Raw genomic sequence first — 13,530 nt, 5'->3', positions numbered from 1 at the left:
AGATAGATTCAATGCTGAATCTATCATTGAATCTATCTCCCCATGTAAGTATTCTCACACTTCTTATCGAACTGTCTGTACTGGGCTATCTTGATTATCACTTCAAAAGTTTTTTTTCTCTTACTTAATTGGCCTTTTCATGCTCTCTGTATGTGTATATATATCTCCTCAATATATGTTCCACTCTATATGCATCCGAAGAAGTGGGCTGTAGCCCACGAAAGCTTATGCTCAAATAAATTTGTTAGTCTCCAAGGTGACACAAGTACTCCTGTTCTTTTTGCGGATACAGACTAACACGGCTGCTACTCTGAAACCTGTCATAGAATCATAGAAGATTAGGGTTGGAAGAGACCTCAGGAGGTCATCTAGTCCAACACCCTGCTCAAAGCTGGACCAACCCCAACTAAATCATCCCAGCCAGGGCTTTGTCAAGCCGGGATTTAAAAACCTCTAAGGAAGGAGATTCCACCACCTCCCTAGGTAACCCATTCCAGTGCTTCACCACCCTCCTGGGTGAAATAGCGTTTCCTAATATCCAACCTGGACTTCCCCCACTGCAACTTGAGACCATTGCTCCTTGTTCTGTCATCTGGTACCACTGAGAACAGCCTAGTTCCATCCTCTTTGGAACCGCCCTTCAGGTAATTGAAGGCTTCTATCAAATCGCCCCTCGCTTTTCTCTTCTGCAGACTAAATAAGCCCAGTTCCCTCAGCCTCTCCTCATAAGTCATGTGCCCCAGCCCCCTGATCATTTTTCTTGCCTTCCGCTGGACTCTTAATTTGTCCACATTCTCTCTGTAGTGGGGGGGCCCAAAATTGGATGCAATACTCCAGATGTGGCTTCACCAGTGTCAAATAGAGGGGAATAATCACTTCCCTCTATCTGCTAGCAATGCTTTTACTAATGCAGCCCAATATGCCATTAGTCTTCTTGGCAACAAGGGCACACTGCTGACTCATATCCAGCTTCTCATCCACTGTAATCCCCAGGTCCTTTTCTGCAGAACTGCTGCTTAGCCAGTCAGTTCCCAGCCTATAGTGGTGCATGGGATTCTTCCATCCTAAGTGCAGGACTCTGCACTTGTCCTTGTTGAACCTCATCAGATTTCTTATGACCCAATCCTCCAATTTGTCTAGGTCACTCTGGACCCTATCTACCTCCCCCCAGCTTAGTGTCATCCACGAACTTGCTGAGGATGCAATCCATCCCATCATCAGATCATTAATGAAGATGTTGAACAAAACAGGTCCCAGGACTGACCCCTGGGGCACTCCGCTTGATACCGGCTGCCAACTAGACTTCGAGCCGTTGATCACCACCCATTGAGCCCGACAATGTAGCCAGCTTTCTATCCACCTTATAGTCCATTCATCCAGTCCATACTTCTTTAAGTTGCTGGGAAGAATACTGTGGGAGACCGTATCAAAAGCTTTGCTAAAGTCAAGGTATATCATGTCCACCAGGCTGGCTAGTTTTATTCTGTCTTCTCGACAGTAAGTTGGGAGTACTGGTGGAAAATAGCCCACACTTTGTGGTCCTCCACCTCACAAAGGTGAATTCCTCTCATTCCAGCTATATAGTCTTGAAAGTCCTAAAATCCTTTAAGCCTCCCAATGCCCCCATGAGCTCTAGGCATTATCATTGCCATGATCCAGAAGCAAAGGAACAAAGTGTAACTGACTTAGCCAAGGCCATGGAGCATATCGCGCCTCCCTTTGACTGTACTGAAGAGTAGGTTCAAAAACCATGAAAACCGGGAGAAAACAACGGCCAAGAGTATCAGAGCCACCTGAAATGCCCAAATTCCATTAAAATCAATGGGAGCTGCACATCCTCTAGACAGTTTTGAAAATCTCAGCCTCCTCCCCCTTAAAATTGCACATTTTAAGTAGTTATCGCCTGGGATCAAAGCTTGAGGAGGGTTTTAATGCTGGGGCTCCACTCACTTCAGAAATGAATTCAGCCTCCACTTAGAGAGAATTTTCTCCCCTGAATTCATTCCAGTGGTAATGTCCTTTTGTTTAAATCTCTCCCTTCCAATAAATCAAAATGTTGGTAGTTGGTTACCGAAGGCAAGAACCCTGAGAGACTGAATTCCTGAACTGAATCACACCTAACAATGGGAGAGGAAAACAGATTAACGAGAAAGCTTTTAACTTGTTTTCAAAACAAATATTGACCTTGGATCGTGTCAATTCAAACCACCCTCCTATTTTCTGCTCACTATGCTCACTTTCCCACCATTTAGCCCTGCTAGTGGAATTTTTTTAATCACCTTTTCCAGATATTTATCTGCCTTTGGCACCATTTTTCAGCCCGTTCTGACAACATAATATGGATCCTTTGCTTTTCAAAGAAACCATAGGAGTTTCTCTGGATGTACAATAAAAACAAGCTATAATTCATTGAACACATTCTCAAGGGCTTGGCTGATGGCCTAAAGTAAGTACACAACGTATTACGCAAACCTGCAATCCTAGACTTTGTATCACTAGGCAAGCAAAATAACACCTGCTTCTTTACTTGTTTTATTATATTTAATCTTATTTTATTACTCTTTTATCTATTTTTACAAGCAGGTGAAGTGCTGAGACTTTAAAAATAAGTGGCATTTTTCTTCTAAGGTTCCCCAGGTGCTGAAAGGATGCATGCTGTCTCCTGCATTTCTGAATAAGCCCTTCAATATTATTATTATAATTAATTACTTGTATTACTGTCGGCGCCCTCGTAATAGACCGGGACAGAATTATGCTGGGTGCTATACAAACACAGAACTAGAAGATGGCTCTTGGCGCAAGGAGCTTACAGTCTAGGGATATAGCTACACTTAAAACGCTGTTGCAGCTGCACCACTGTAGTGCTTCAGTGTATACACTACCTACACCGACTGCAGGGGTTCTCCATCAGCGTAGGTAATGCACCTCCCCAAGAGGTGGTAGCTAAGTCTAGCTAGACCTAGCACAGTCTACACCGGAGGTTAGGTTGGCATTGTGACGGTACCTCCAATAAGGCTTTATGGAAATATGCATATGAATGTATATATATAACATAACTAGAATGTGTTTTACGCTACATATGCTATGTAACAGATTTCTGTAAAGGTTATGATCTACTGAATCTATTAATCCTATTTGTATGCATGTATCATTTTTGTATTCAAAGTTATGAATATTGGCTGCATACTTGTTTGATTCTAAGTAGGCTGTAGTGAAGCAGTTGGTCAGCTTCCTGAGAAAAGACTATTCTCAGTAAGTGCCCAATCAGGAAACACTTAAGCCAACAATGAACTTGGAGACACCAATACACATCTGGGCTTTCCCAGGAATGTGGCTTGGCTGGTAAGGAACTCAGTCATGCATGGACATGTGACTTGCCCAGGTGACTCCAAAACTCCATCTTGGAGCTGGACTTTACATAGGAGAGGGAGGAGGTCTCCACCCACAAGAGAAAGTCTATTTAAGCCCGTGGGAGACCCCTCCATTTTGTCTTCAGCTGGCTAAAGAGAGAGCCTCTCCACCCCCAAGGATACCTGAAAGAAACTGGAACAAAGGACAGTGACTGCAAGGGGTGCGAGTGATTGCTGGACCCAGACTAAAAGGAGGTTAGTCTGTAAAAGGGAGCATTCTGGAACTGGTGAGATTATCTGTATTCAGTTTGATTAGACATAGATTTGCATGTTTTATTTTATTTTGCTTGGTGACTTACTTTTTCTGTTACTACTTGGAACCACTTAAATCCTACGTTCTGTATTTAATAAAATTACTTTTTACTTATTAATTAACTCAGAGTATCTGTTAATACCTGGCCGGGGGGGCGGGGGAACAGCTGTGCATATCTCTCTATCAGTGTTATAGAGGGCGAACAAGTTATGAGTTTACCCTGTATAAGCTTATACAGGGTAAAACGGATTTATTTGGGTTTAGACCCCACTGGGAGTTGGGCATCAGAGTGTTAAAGACAAGAACATTTCTGTTAGCTGCTTTCAGGTAAGCCTACAGCTGTTAAGGGACGTGATTCAGACCTGGGTCTGGGTTTGCAGCAGGCTAGCGAGTCTGGCTCAAACCAGGCAGGGCACTGAAGTCCTAAGCTGATGGGGCAGGAAGGCAGGGGCAGAAGTAGTCTTGGCACATCAGGTGGCAGCTCCCAAGGGGGGTTCTGTGATCCAACCTGTCACAGGCATAGCTATGTCTCTTGGGGTGTGGATGTAGCTGTACCGATGTAAGTTTCTTGTGTAGATCAGGCCTAGGTGTAGGATAAGAGACAACAGATGGATAGAGAGAGATGGGGGAGTACAGGGTAACAATGAGACACCACTAGTTAGCATGACAGGCAGTGGTCTCAGCCTAACTGTTGTCAAGTGTTTAATAGACATAATGGAAAAGGAGAATTTTAAGAAGGGCTGTGGAGTAGGACAATAAGTTAATTTTGCAGATGTTTAGAGGGAGAACCTCCCAAGCTTAAGGGCACCATGGGAGAAAGCACAAAGGGGCTTGTTTAAAAACTTAACAAGTGGGCAATTGTGACAGTCTGTACCCTTACGTTTTACCAGCCTATTGTAAACTTTGTACAAAGTATGCCTTCTGAGGTATCATTTGAAAGCTCATAATTTGCTGAACATTATTGTCCTGATAAATATGTATGGCAACATTGTATGTAAAGTTATAAAGATTCTACTGTATGACTTTACTGAGACATGCTCCAAGTTTAGAAAAGCAGGCACAAACCAGTTCCTCAGAGACAAAAGGCAAACTGATGCCTCAGCCAGGTATCAGCATAATCAAATGGACTATCGCCTGGGTAAGTGTCCATTTTGTGGCAGGAAGAAGGGTGTGAGCAAGAAATTTACATCTTGGCAATGGAACAGCTGGAGATTCCCATGCAAACAGGCTGGCTGCCACCAGAACCCCAACTGGAGATGATTCTCAGAGGAGGAAGAGGCATAAAAATGAGGAACAGAGGCCCCAAATCACCCCTCTCCTCCCTTTCTCTCTACCCATGACACCCATGACTAATGGACAAGAAAAGGAACGGAACATTGGATTGGGGGAGGGGTCCAACACTGCAAAAGAACATGTGGTGAGAGACTTTTGTTTTGAATTCACTTTGCTTGTAAAGTTAGGTATTTGTTCGTGTTTTATCTTTTATTTATTTGTAACCAATTCTGATTTTCTATGTCTCATTACTTGTAATCACTTAAAATATTTCTTTCTGTAGTTATTAACATTATTTTATCTAAACATGTGTGTGTTTGAAGTGTGTGGGAAGCTCTATTTGAGATACCAAGGTGTGTGCATATTGTTTTCTATTAATGAAATGATGGACTTTCTATGAGCTTGTATTGTTCAGGAAGATACTGGGCAGTACAAGCAGCACACTTCTGAGGACAAATTTAGGACTGGGAATTTTCTGGTGTTACTCTGAAATATAATTCAGGAGTGGCTGGCTAAAAGCACTCATATAACTCAGCTAGAATAATTTACATGCTAGAGGCTGGGTGTGAGAAGGCCAGGAGTGGTTGTTCTCACAGCAGAGTAGTATAAATGGCACCCCAGGATGTAGAATTAAGGGGACATCGCTGTCCATCAGTCCAGATTGTACCCTGGGGAATGTCACAGCAATGAATATCATAGGATGAATGAAGGTAGGAGTTGACATCTGTGATGAATGAGAAATGATAGATAGGGTGAGGATAGGCCTTGAAAGTGAAGACAAGTAGCTTATGTTTGATAGACAAGGAGGAGCCCGTTGAGGGTGACGGGGCACTTCCTTAAGAGTCTTCTACAGACAATCCCAAAGAAAACTATAGCAGCCTTAACCTGCATGCACTAGATTCACACTAAAAATACATATGCTGTTAAAGATGACTGCAAAGGAGGTGGGAGGGGACCATTTTTTTTTAAATGCAGTTGGGGGGTGGGGGGCTGCTTTTTTCTTGTTACTTTAGGAATATCAAATCATGACTTGCACATGCCCTTGCAGGGCCATAAGAACTGGGGTGTCAGCTCTTGCAGCCACTAATCGATTTACGTGGGTGTTGAATCAAGATCTTTCCTTCCAGCTATGTGTCAGGTTGAGTTAAACAGTCTGAATAACAATCACTCCCCCGCTTCGTTAACCAGGTTTCATTTGTATGGCAGCCGATACCTATCTAGGCACTTAGGCGGCCCTTATCACCGTAGTACCCGAGTATAAAGCCCTGCAAATCTGCCGATATCTCCATATCATGTTTGCGGATTGTGGATTGGATGTGGATACAAATTTTGTATCCATGCAGGGCTCTACCTGAGCGCCTCACAGTCATCAATAGATTTTATCCTCACAACACCCCTGTGAGGTAAGAAAGTATTATCCTCATTGCAGATGGGGAACTGAGAATGGAGAGGCTAAGGGGAGATATTTGCAAAGGCCTGAATCAGTTATGTACCCAACTCCCAGTCACTTTCAATGGGCATTCGGTGCCTAACTGTCCTCTGTGCCTTTGGAAATCTCTCCCAAGTAAGCACAAAGAAAGTCTGTGGTTGACCCAAACCCACATCTCCTAAGTCGCAGTCCTGTGCCGAGTCCACTAGACAACACTTCCTCCCATTTTTTGATTTCAGGATTTTGATAATCTTGTCACTTTCCCAGTTGTCCAAGTCTTCCGGACCGGGAGAGATCTAAGGTCCCAATCCTGCAAGGGTCCACTACATGGACAGAGCAGTGTGACTGTATGGAGACCCAGTAGAGTCATGGGAGCTCTGCACTGCGGTTCACCTGAGCAGAGGTTATTGCAAGATGAGGACCCAGGCATTGTAAATGCCAGAAGGGAATTCACTAAAAAAAATAGTTTAATGAGGTTATTAATAAATATTTGGTTCAATTCCATTACACGCTCCTGGTATCCTTCTTCTTGGGGAAGAAGACAACCTGGGGAACTATAGACCAGTCAGCCTAATTTCAATACCTGGAAAGATACTCGAACCATCAATATTAAATGGCCAATTTGTAAGCACCTAAATGATCATGGGGGGAGGGATAGCTCAGTGGTTTGAGCATTAGCCTGCTAAACCCAAGGTTGTGAGTTCAATCCTTGAGGGGACCACTTAGGAATCTGGGGCAAAATCAGTACTTGGTCCTGCTAGTGAAGGCAGGGGGCTAGACTTGATGACCTTTCAAGGTCCCTTCCAGTTCTAGGAGATAGGTTATCTCCATTAATTTAATTTTAATTTTTTTTTAATCATAGGGTTCTAAGGAATAGCCAGCATGGATTTTTCAAGAACAAACCACGCCAACCAACCTAATTTCCTTCTTTGACAGGGTTACAAGCCTAGCAGATAGGAAGGAAGCAGTAGACGTGATATATGGTTATTTTAGTAAGGCTTCTGAGACAGTCCCATGTGACATTCTCATAAGCAAACTAGGGAAATGTGGTCTAGATGAAATAATATAACATGGGTGCACAGCTGATTGAAAGACTGAACTCAGAGAGTAGTTCTTAAGGGTTCACTGTGAAACCAGAGCATATCTAGTGGGATCCCACAGGGGTCACTCCTGGGTCCAGTATTAGTCAATATTTTCATTACTGACTTGGATAATGGAGTGGAAAGCATGCTTATAAAATCTGAGAATGACACCAAGCTGAAAGGAGGAACGGAAGCACTTTGGAGGACAGGATTAGAATTCAAAATGACCCTGACAAATTAAAGAATTAGTCTGACCAGTCAGACCAATCAGCTTAATTTTGTTACCTGGAAAGATAATGGAGCAAATAATCAAAAAATCAATTTGTAAGCACCTAGAAGATAGGTGATAAGTAACAGTCAACATGGATTAGTCAAAGAACAAATCATTAAACCAGCTTAGTATCCTTCTTTGACAGGATAACAAGCCTTGTAATATAACTCGACTTTAGCCTAAGGCTTTTGATACCATCTCACATGACCTGCTCATATACAAACTAGGGAACTATTGCTTAGATGAACCTACTATAAGGTGGGTGCATAACTGGTTGGAAAAGCATACTCAAAGAGCCATTATCAACGCTTCACAGTCAAGCTGGAAGGGGATATTAAGTGGGGTCCCACAGGAATCTGTCCAGGGTCCAGGTCTACTCAATATCTTCATAAATGATTTGTATAATGGCATGGAGAATACACTTATAAGTCTGCGGATGATACCAAGCTGGGAGGGGTTGCAAGCACTTTAGAAGACAGGATTAGAATTCAAAATGATCTTGACAAACTGGTAAAATGGTCTGAAATGAATGCAATGAAATTCAGTAAGGACAAATGCAAAGTACTACACTTAGGAAGGAATAATCAGTTGCACAAATACATACTGGGAAATAACCGCCTAGGCAGGAATACTGCAGAAATGGATCTGGCTGGTAGCATGAATCACAAGCTAGACATGAGTCACACAGCCCTTCCTGTTTTAATTTCAAACTTACTTCTCCAGGGAAGCTCAGCTCAGACACAGCATCTAGTTTGTCAATGAAATTCCTGGGCTTTATCCCCATTTATGCTATGACCCCTTCACACTGCTCTGGCAGTATATTGGGAACTTTAAGTGGGAGTAAATTACACCTGCACCCACTTCAAAGCATTGTAACACCACCAAAATGGTGTAAAGGGGGTTTAGTGTAAAGGAAAATTAAACCCCTTTTGGTTTTTTTGCCCTGTTTTGTATGTCATTTGATCATTAAGACAAAGAGATCGAGGTGGCCAAGATCAGTGTCAGAATGCAATGTATACTTAAAGACACATTTCAGAGTGGTAGCCGTGTTAGTCTGTATCAGCAAAAACAACGAGGAGTCCTTGTGGCACCTTAGAGACTAAATTTATTTGGGCATAAGCTTTCGTGGTATAAAACCCACTTCATCAGATGCATGGAGTGGAAAATACATTAGGCAAGTGTATATACACAGTACATGAAAAGATGGGAGTTGCCTTACCAAGTGGGGGGGGGGGGGTCAGTGCTAACGAGACAATTCAATTAAAGTGGTATGCCAACATTTTTATGGCTGACTTAGAACAACGCTTCCTCAGCTCTCGTCCCCTAACGCCCCTACTCTACTTGCACTACATTGATGACATCTTCATCATCTGGACCCAAGGAAAAGAAGCCCTTGAGGAATTCCACCAGGATTTCAACTATTTCCACCACATCATCAACCTCAGCCTGGACCAGTCCACACAAGAGATCCACTTCCTGGACACTATAGTGCAAATAAGCGATGGTCACATAAACACCACCCAATACCGGAAACCTACTGACCGCTATACTTACCTACATGCCTCCAGCTTTCATCCAGACCACATTACACGATCTGTTGTCTACAGCCAAGCTCTAAAATACAACCGCATTTGCGCCAATCCCTCAGACAGAGACAAACACCTACAGAAACTCTATCAAGCATTCTTAAAACTACAATACCTACCTGCTGAAGTGAAGAAACAGATTGACAGAGCCAGAAGGGTACCCAGAAGTCACCTACTACAGGACAAGCCCAACAAAGAAAGTAACAGAACGCCACTAGCCGTCACCTTCAGCCCCCAACTAAAACCTCTCCAGCGCATCAACAAGGATCTGCAACCTATCCTGAAGGATGATACCTCACTCTCACAGACCTTGGGAGACAGTCCAGTCCTCGCTTACAGACAGCCCCCCAACCTGAAGCAAATACTCACCAGCAACTACATACCACACAACAAAAAACACGAACCCAGGAACCTATTCCTGCAACAAACCCTGTTGCCAACTTTGTCTGCATAGCTATTCAAGGGACACCATCATAGGACCTAACCACATCAGCCACACCATCAGGGGCTCGTTCACCTGCACATCTACCAATGTGATATATGCCATCATGTGCCAGCAATGCCCCTCTGCCATGTACATTGGCCAAACCGCACAGTCTCTACACAAAAGAATAAATGGACACAAATCAGATGTCAAGAATTATAACATTCAAAAACCAGTCGGAGAGCACTTCAATCTCCCTGGACACTCAATAACAGACTTAAAAGTGGCAATTCTTCAACAAAAAAACTTCAAAAACAGACTCCAATGAAAAACTGCAGAACTGGAATTAATTTGCAAACTGGACACCATCAAATTAGGCCTGAATAAAGACTGGGAGTGGATGGGTCACTACAAAAACTAATTTCCCCCCTACTGTTACTCACACCTTCTTGTCAACTGTTTGAAAAGGGCCACCCTGATTACATTGGCCTCGTTACCACTACAAAAGTGATTTTTCCTCTCTTGGTATCCTACTGTTGAGAATAGCCCACTTCCACTTTAATTGAATTGTCTTGTTAGCACTGACCCCCCACTTGGTAAGGCAACTCCCATCTTTTCATGTACTGTGTATATATACCTGCCTACTGTATTTTCCACTCCATGCATCTGATGAAGTGGGTTTTAGCCCATGAAAGCTTATGCCCAAATAAATTTGTTAGTCTCTAAGGTGCCACAAGTACTCCTCGTTGTTTTTTTTTTAAAGACCCATGTATACTTAAAGACACAGCAGCTCATTTTTACAAAAGCAAGAAATAGGTTTCAAATGCGAGAAGTACAGTTTGTTACACGTATTTAATTGCTGATAGGAAGATGGAACAAGCAAGCTGGATTTCTAGTAACACCATGAAAGCACCAAAGAAATATTCACATTTCCACAGGTAAGTGAGGCACCTGGAGCCCTTTATCCGATAGATTCCTCATGGGAAGTTAGGGTGCACTGAAACACTTCTTCAAAAGCGTCCAGAAAAGGCTCAGTGATTTCATCAACTGTGACATGTCTCTGGAGTTCTTCGCTCAGGGAGGTGACACCCGTCCCTTCGAGTCCACAAGGAACAATGTGATCAAACCACGTAAGATCTGTGCAGCAGTTCAGCGCCAGCCCATGAGAGGTTATATGCCTTCCACAATGGACACCTGAAAAGCAAAACATACGTCACCTCGTTCAGTGCTATGTACCACACACCATCCCTCCCCCAAAATCATCTTAAATGTCAGATCCCAAGGCCAGAAGGGACCATCGTGATCATCTAGCCTGACCTGCATAACACAGGCTACAGAACTTCCCCCAAATAACCCCTAGATCAGATCTTTCAGAAAAACATCCAATCCTGATTTAAAAATTACCAGTGATGGACAATCCGCTACAGCCCTTGGCAAGTTGTTCCAATGGTTAAATATCCCCTTCACACTAAGACTCCTATCCACCTTACCACATTAGTTGCCCAGCTGATGAGGCACCAATGCTGTAGTGCTTATCAGCAGCGAGGGCACTGAGACCATAGCTTATCACGTTCACCAATACGATCTCAATGTTTCCTTGTACTCCCCCACCATCTGTTATCTCATCTTACACTTCAACTGTAAGTTCTTTGGGGGCAGAGACCTGCCTGTCTGCACTGTATTTGTGACTGGGGTTCCCAGGCTCTATTATAATACAAATCTAGCCCAGGGCACTGGGTTCATTGTTATTGCAGAGACATGCAGGCATGGTGTGCAGTCCCTCATGAGGAAGTGAAATTCTTGTAAATATCTGCTTGTTAACCGGGCAAATCCTGCCTATTAGCAGGATTGGCTCTGGTAGCGAATGAGGACAAAGGACAGCATGATGTGCATGTTCGCAGTCATACATAGTAGATCCCTGATTTTCCTGCTTTGCACTGCACAACAGGAGAGCTGGGATTCTACACTACTGTACTGTGACCATTGTTTTTAGAGAATCATAGAGCTTTTTAGTAGCAGAAAATTTCCAGGAATTATTAAGGCCCACGTCCTGAAAGATTTACACATGTGCACAATTTTAGTCAGAGGAGTAATCCAATGAGATTACACACATGAGTAATGGTACACACGTGCATAAATCTTTCCAGGACTGAGGCATTAAAATGTAGTTCCTAGTGATTTACAAGTAACCTCTAAGATTATTAGAATTGAGATTAGCATGCGGGGGGGGGGGGGGGATCTCTATTATTTCAGTATGTGGACTGCCTTTAGCCACACTCCATGTATAATCAGGTCACTCTACCTGCTATTTTCCATGGATCTTTCACACAGCAGCACATGAAAGGAGAAGCAGTTTAATCAAGGCTACACTACGGCCTTGTCTCTGCTAGAAAAGGATCTGCCAGTGTAACTATACCAGCAAACCATCTTAGTGGAGGTGCCGTTTATACCAGGAAGAGTGCATTTGCTGGTATAACTTATATCAGTTCCCTAAATGAAATAAACGATATCAGCAAAAGCATGGTTTTGCTTGTATAACTGCATCTACATTTGTGCTTTTGCCACCACCATCAGATCAGTTATGGGGTGTGATTTTTTCCACGCTTGATAACATAGCTACACTGGCAAAAAATTTAAGGGTAGATCAGGTCTACGCTAGGAGCTATACTGTCAAAAACCTCTAGTGTGGATATATTTATATTGGTATAAAAGTGCTTATTGGATTTCCCTGATCAGGATAAACGATACCAGTATAAACACCGTTATAACTGTGTCTACACTACTGCTTTACTGGCATATCTACGTTAGTAAAAATCACACCCCAAACCAACACAGCAATGCCAGTAAGACTCATTAGAGCAGACCAGGCGAAGCAGAAAAGCATGGCCTTGATCCTGCACTGAAAACCCCATGGGTGGATCCCTGCATCCGTGCTGAGCCCCACTGGAGTCTGTGCGGTTCATTGCAGCATCAGGGCTTGTGATCATAAAACCACGAACACTGGTGGGGCACTTGGGCGGGTGCAAAACCTGAAACTACTCTTAACTCACTCAAGGCCACTCAGCCCCATCTCCTGCCAACTTCCCAGGAGCTCCCCAAGTCTCCACTTGTCCCCTGATCCTCTACCTCTCTGCTGCCCCCCATGACCTCCTCAACCCTCCTGCCTTCTCCTCAGGGACCCCCTGAGCCCCGGCAGCCCACAACTGCTACCCCCATTTCCCCTGCACCCCTCTTCCTGCCTCCTCCCCAGGGACCCTGAGCCCCCCACATCCCCACCTCTCTCCTGTCCCCCATTTTACCCCCACCCCTCTTCCTGCCTCCTCCCCAGGGACCCGGAGCCAACTACATCCCCCAACCCCCACCTCTCTCCTACCCCCCTCTTCTTGCCTCCTCCCCAGGGACCCCGAGCCCCCTGTACCCCCCGTGTTCCCCTCACTCCCTTCCTGCCCCGGGACCCCCCGAACCCCGCACTTTTCCCGCCCCCCGCCTCTCCCCGGATCCCGGATCCCGGCCCGGCGCTCACCCACGGCGCAGAGCTTGCGGCCCCGCAGCCACACGCCGGTGTAGGGCGGCGGCCGGGCGCGCGCGGCGGGCAGGCCCAGGCGGCGGCAGAGGCCCAGCGCCGCGGCCTCCAGCGCCCCCACGTAGGCGCGCAGCGAGAGGCCGAGGCGCCGCAGGTCCAGCACCGGGTAGGCCAGCAGCTGGCCCGGGCCGTGGAAGGTGAGCAGCCCGCCGCGCGCCGCCCGCCGGAACTCGGCGCCCAGCGCCCGCAGCCGCCGCTCCTCGCCCGCCGGGTCGGGGCC

General features: G+C 44.8%; 1 protein-coding gene across 1 annotated transcript in view; it reads right to left on the bottom strand.

Annotated features, from left to right (window-relative positions):
- Positions 1-10,560: 10,560 nt before the first annotated feature.
- Positions 10,561-13,530, bottom strand: part of LIPT2 (lipoyl(octanoyl) transferase 2) — a 9,117-nt gene continuing 6,147 nt past the window's right edge. The window contains exons 2-3 of the mRNA XM_029911556.1: positions 13,251-13,509; positions 10,561-10,921 (exon numbers count right to left, since the gene is read on the bottom strand). Of these exons, the coding sequence (XP_029767416.1) occupies positions 10,689-10,921; positions 13,251-13,509 (492 nt within the window). The 3' untranslated portion in view covers positions 10,561-10,688. The remainder of the gene's footprint in view (positions 10,922-13,250; positions 13,510-13,530) is intronic.

This window comes from Terrapene carolina, unplaced genomic scaffold, assembly GCF_002925995.2.
Source record: "Terrapene carolina triunguis isolate 2854851 unplaced genomic scaffold, T_m_triunguis-2.0 Scaffold97, whole genome shotgun sequence".
NCBI lineage: Eukaryota > Metazoa > Chordata > Testudines > Emydidae > Terrapene > Terrapene triunguis.
Note: the sequence above shows the minus strand (reverse complement) of the source record. Positions and strands in the feature narration are given on the sequence as shown.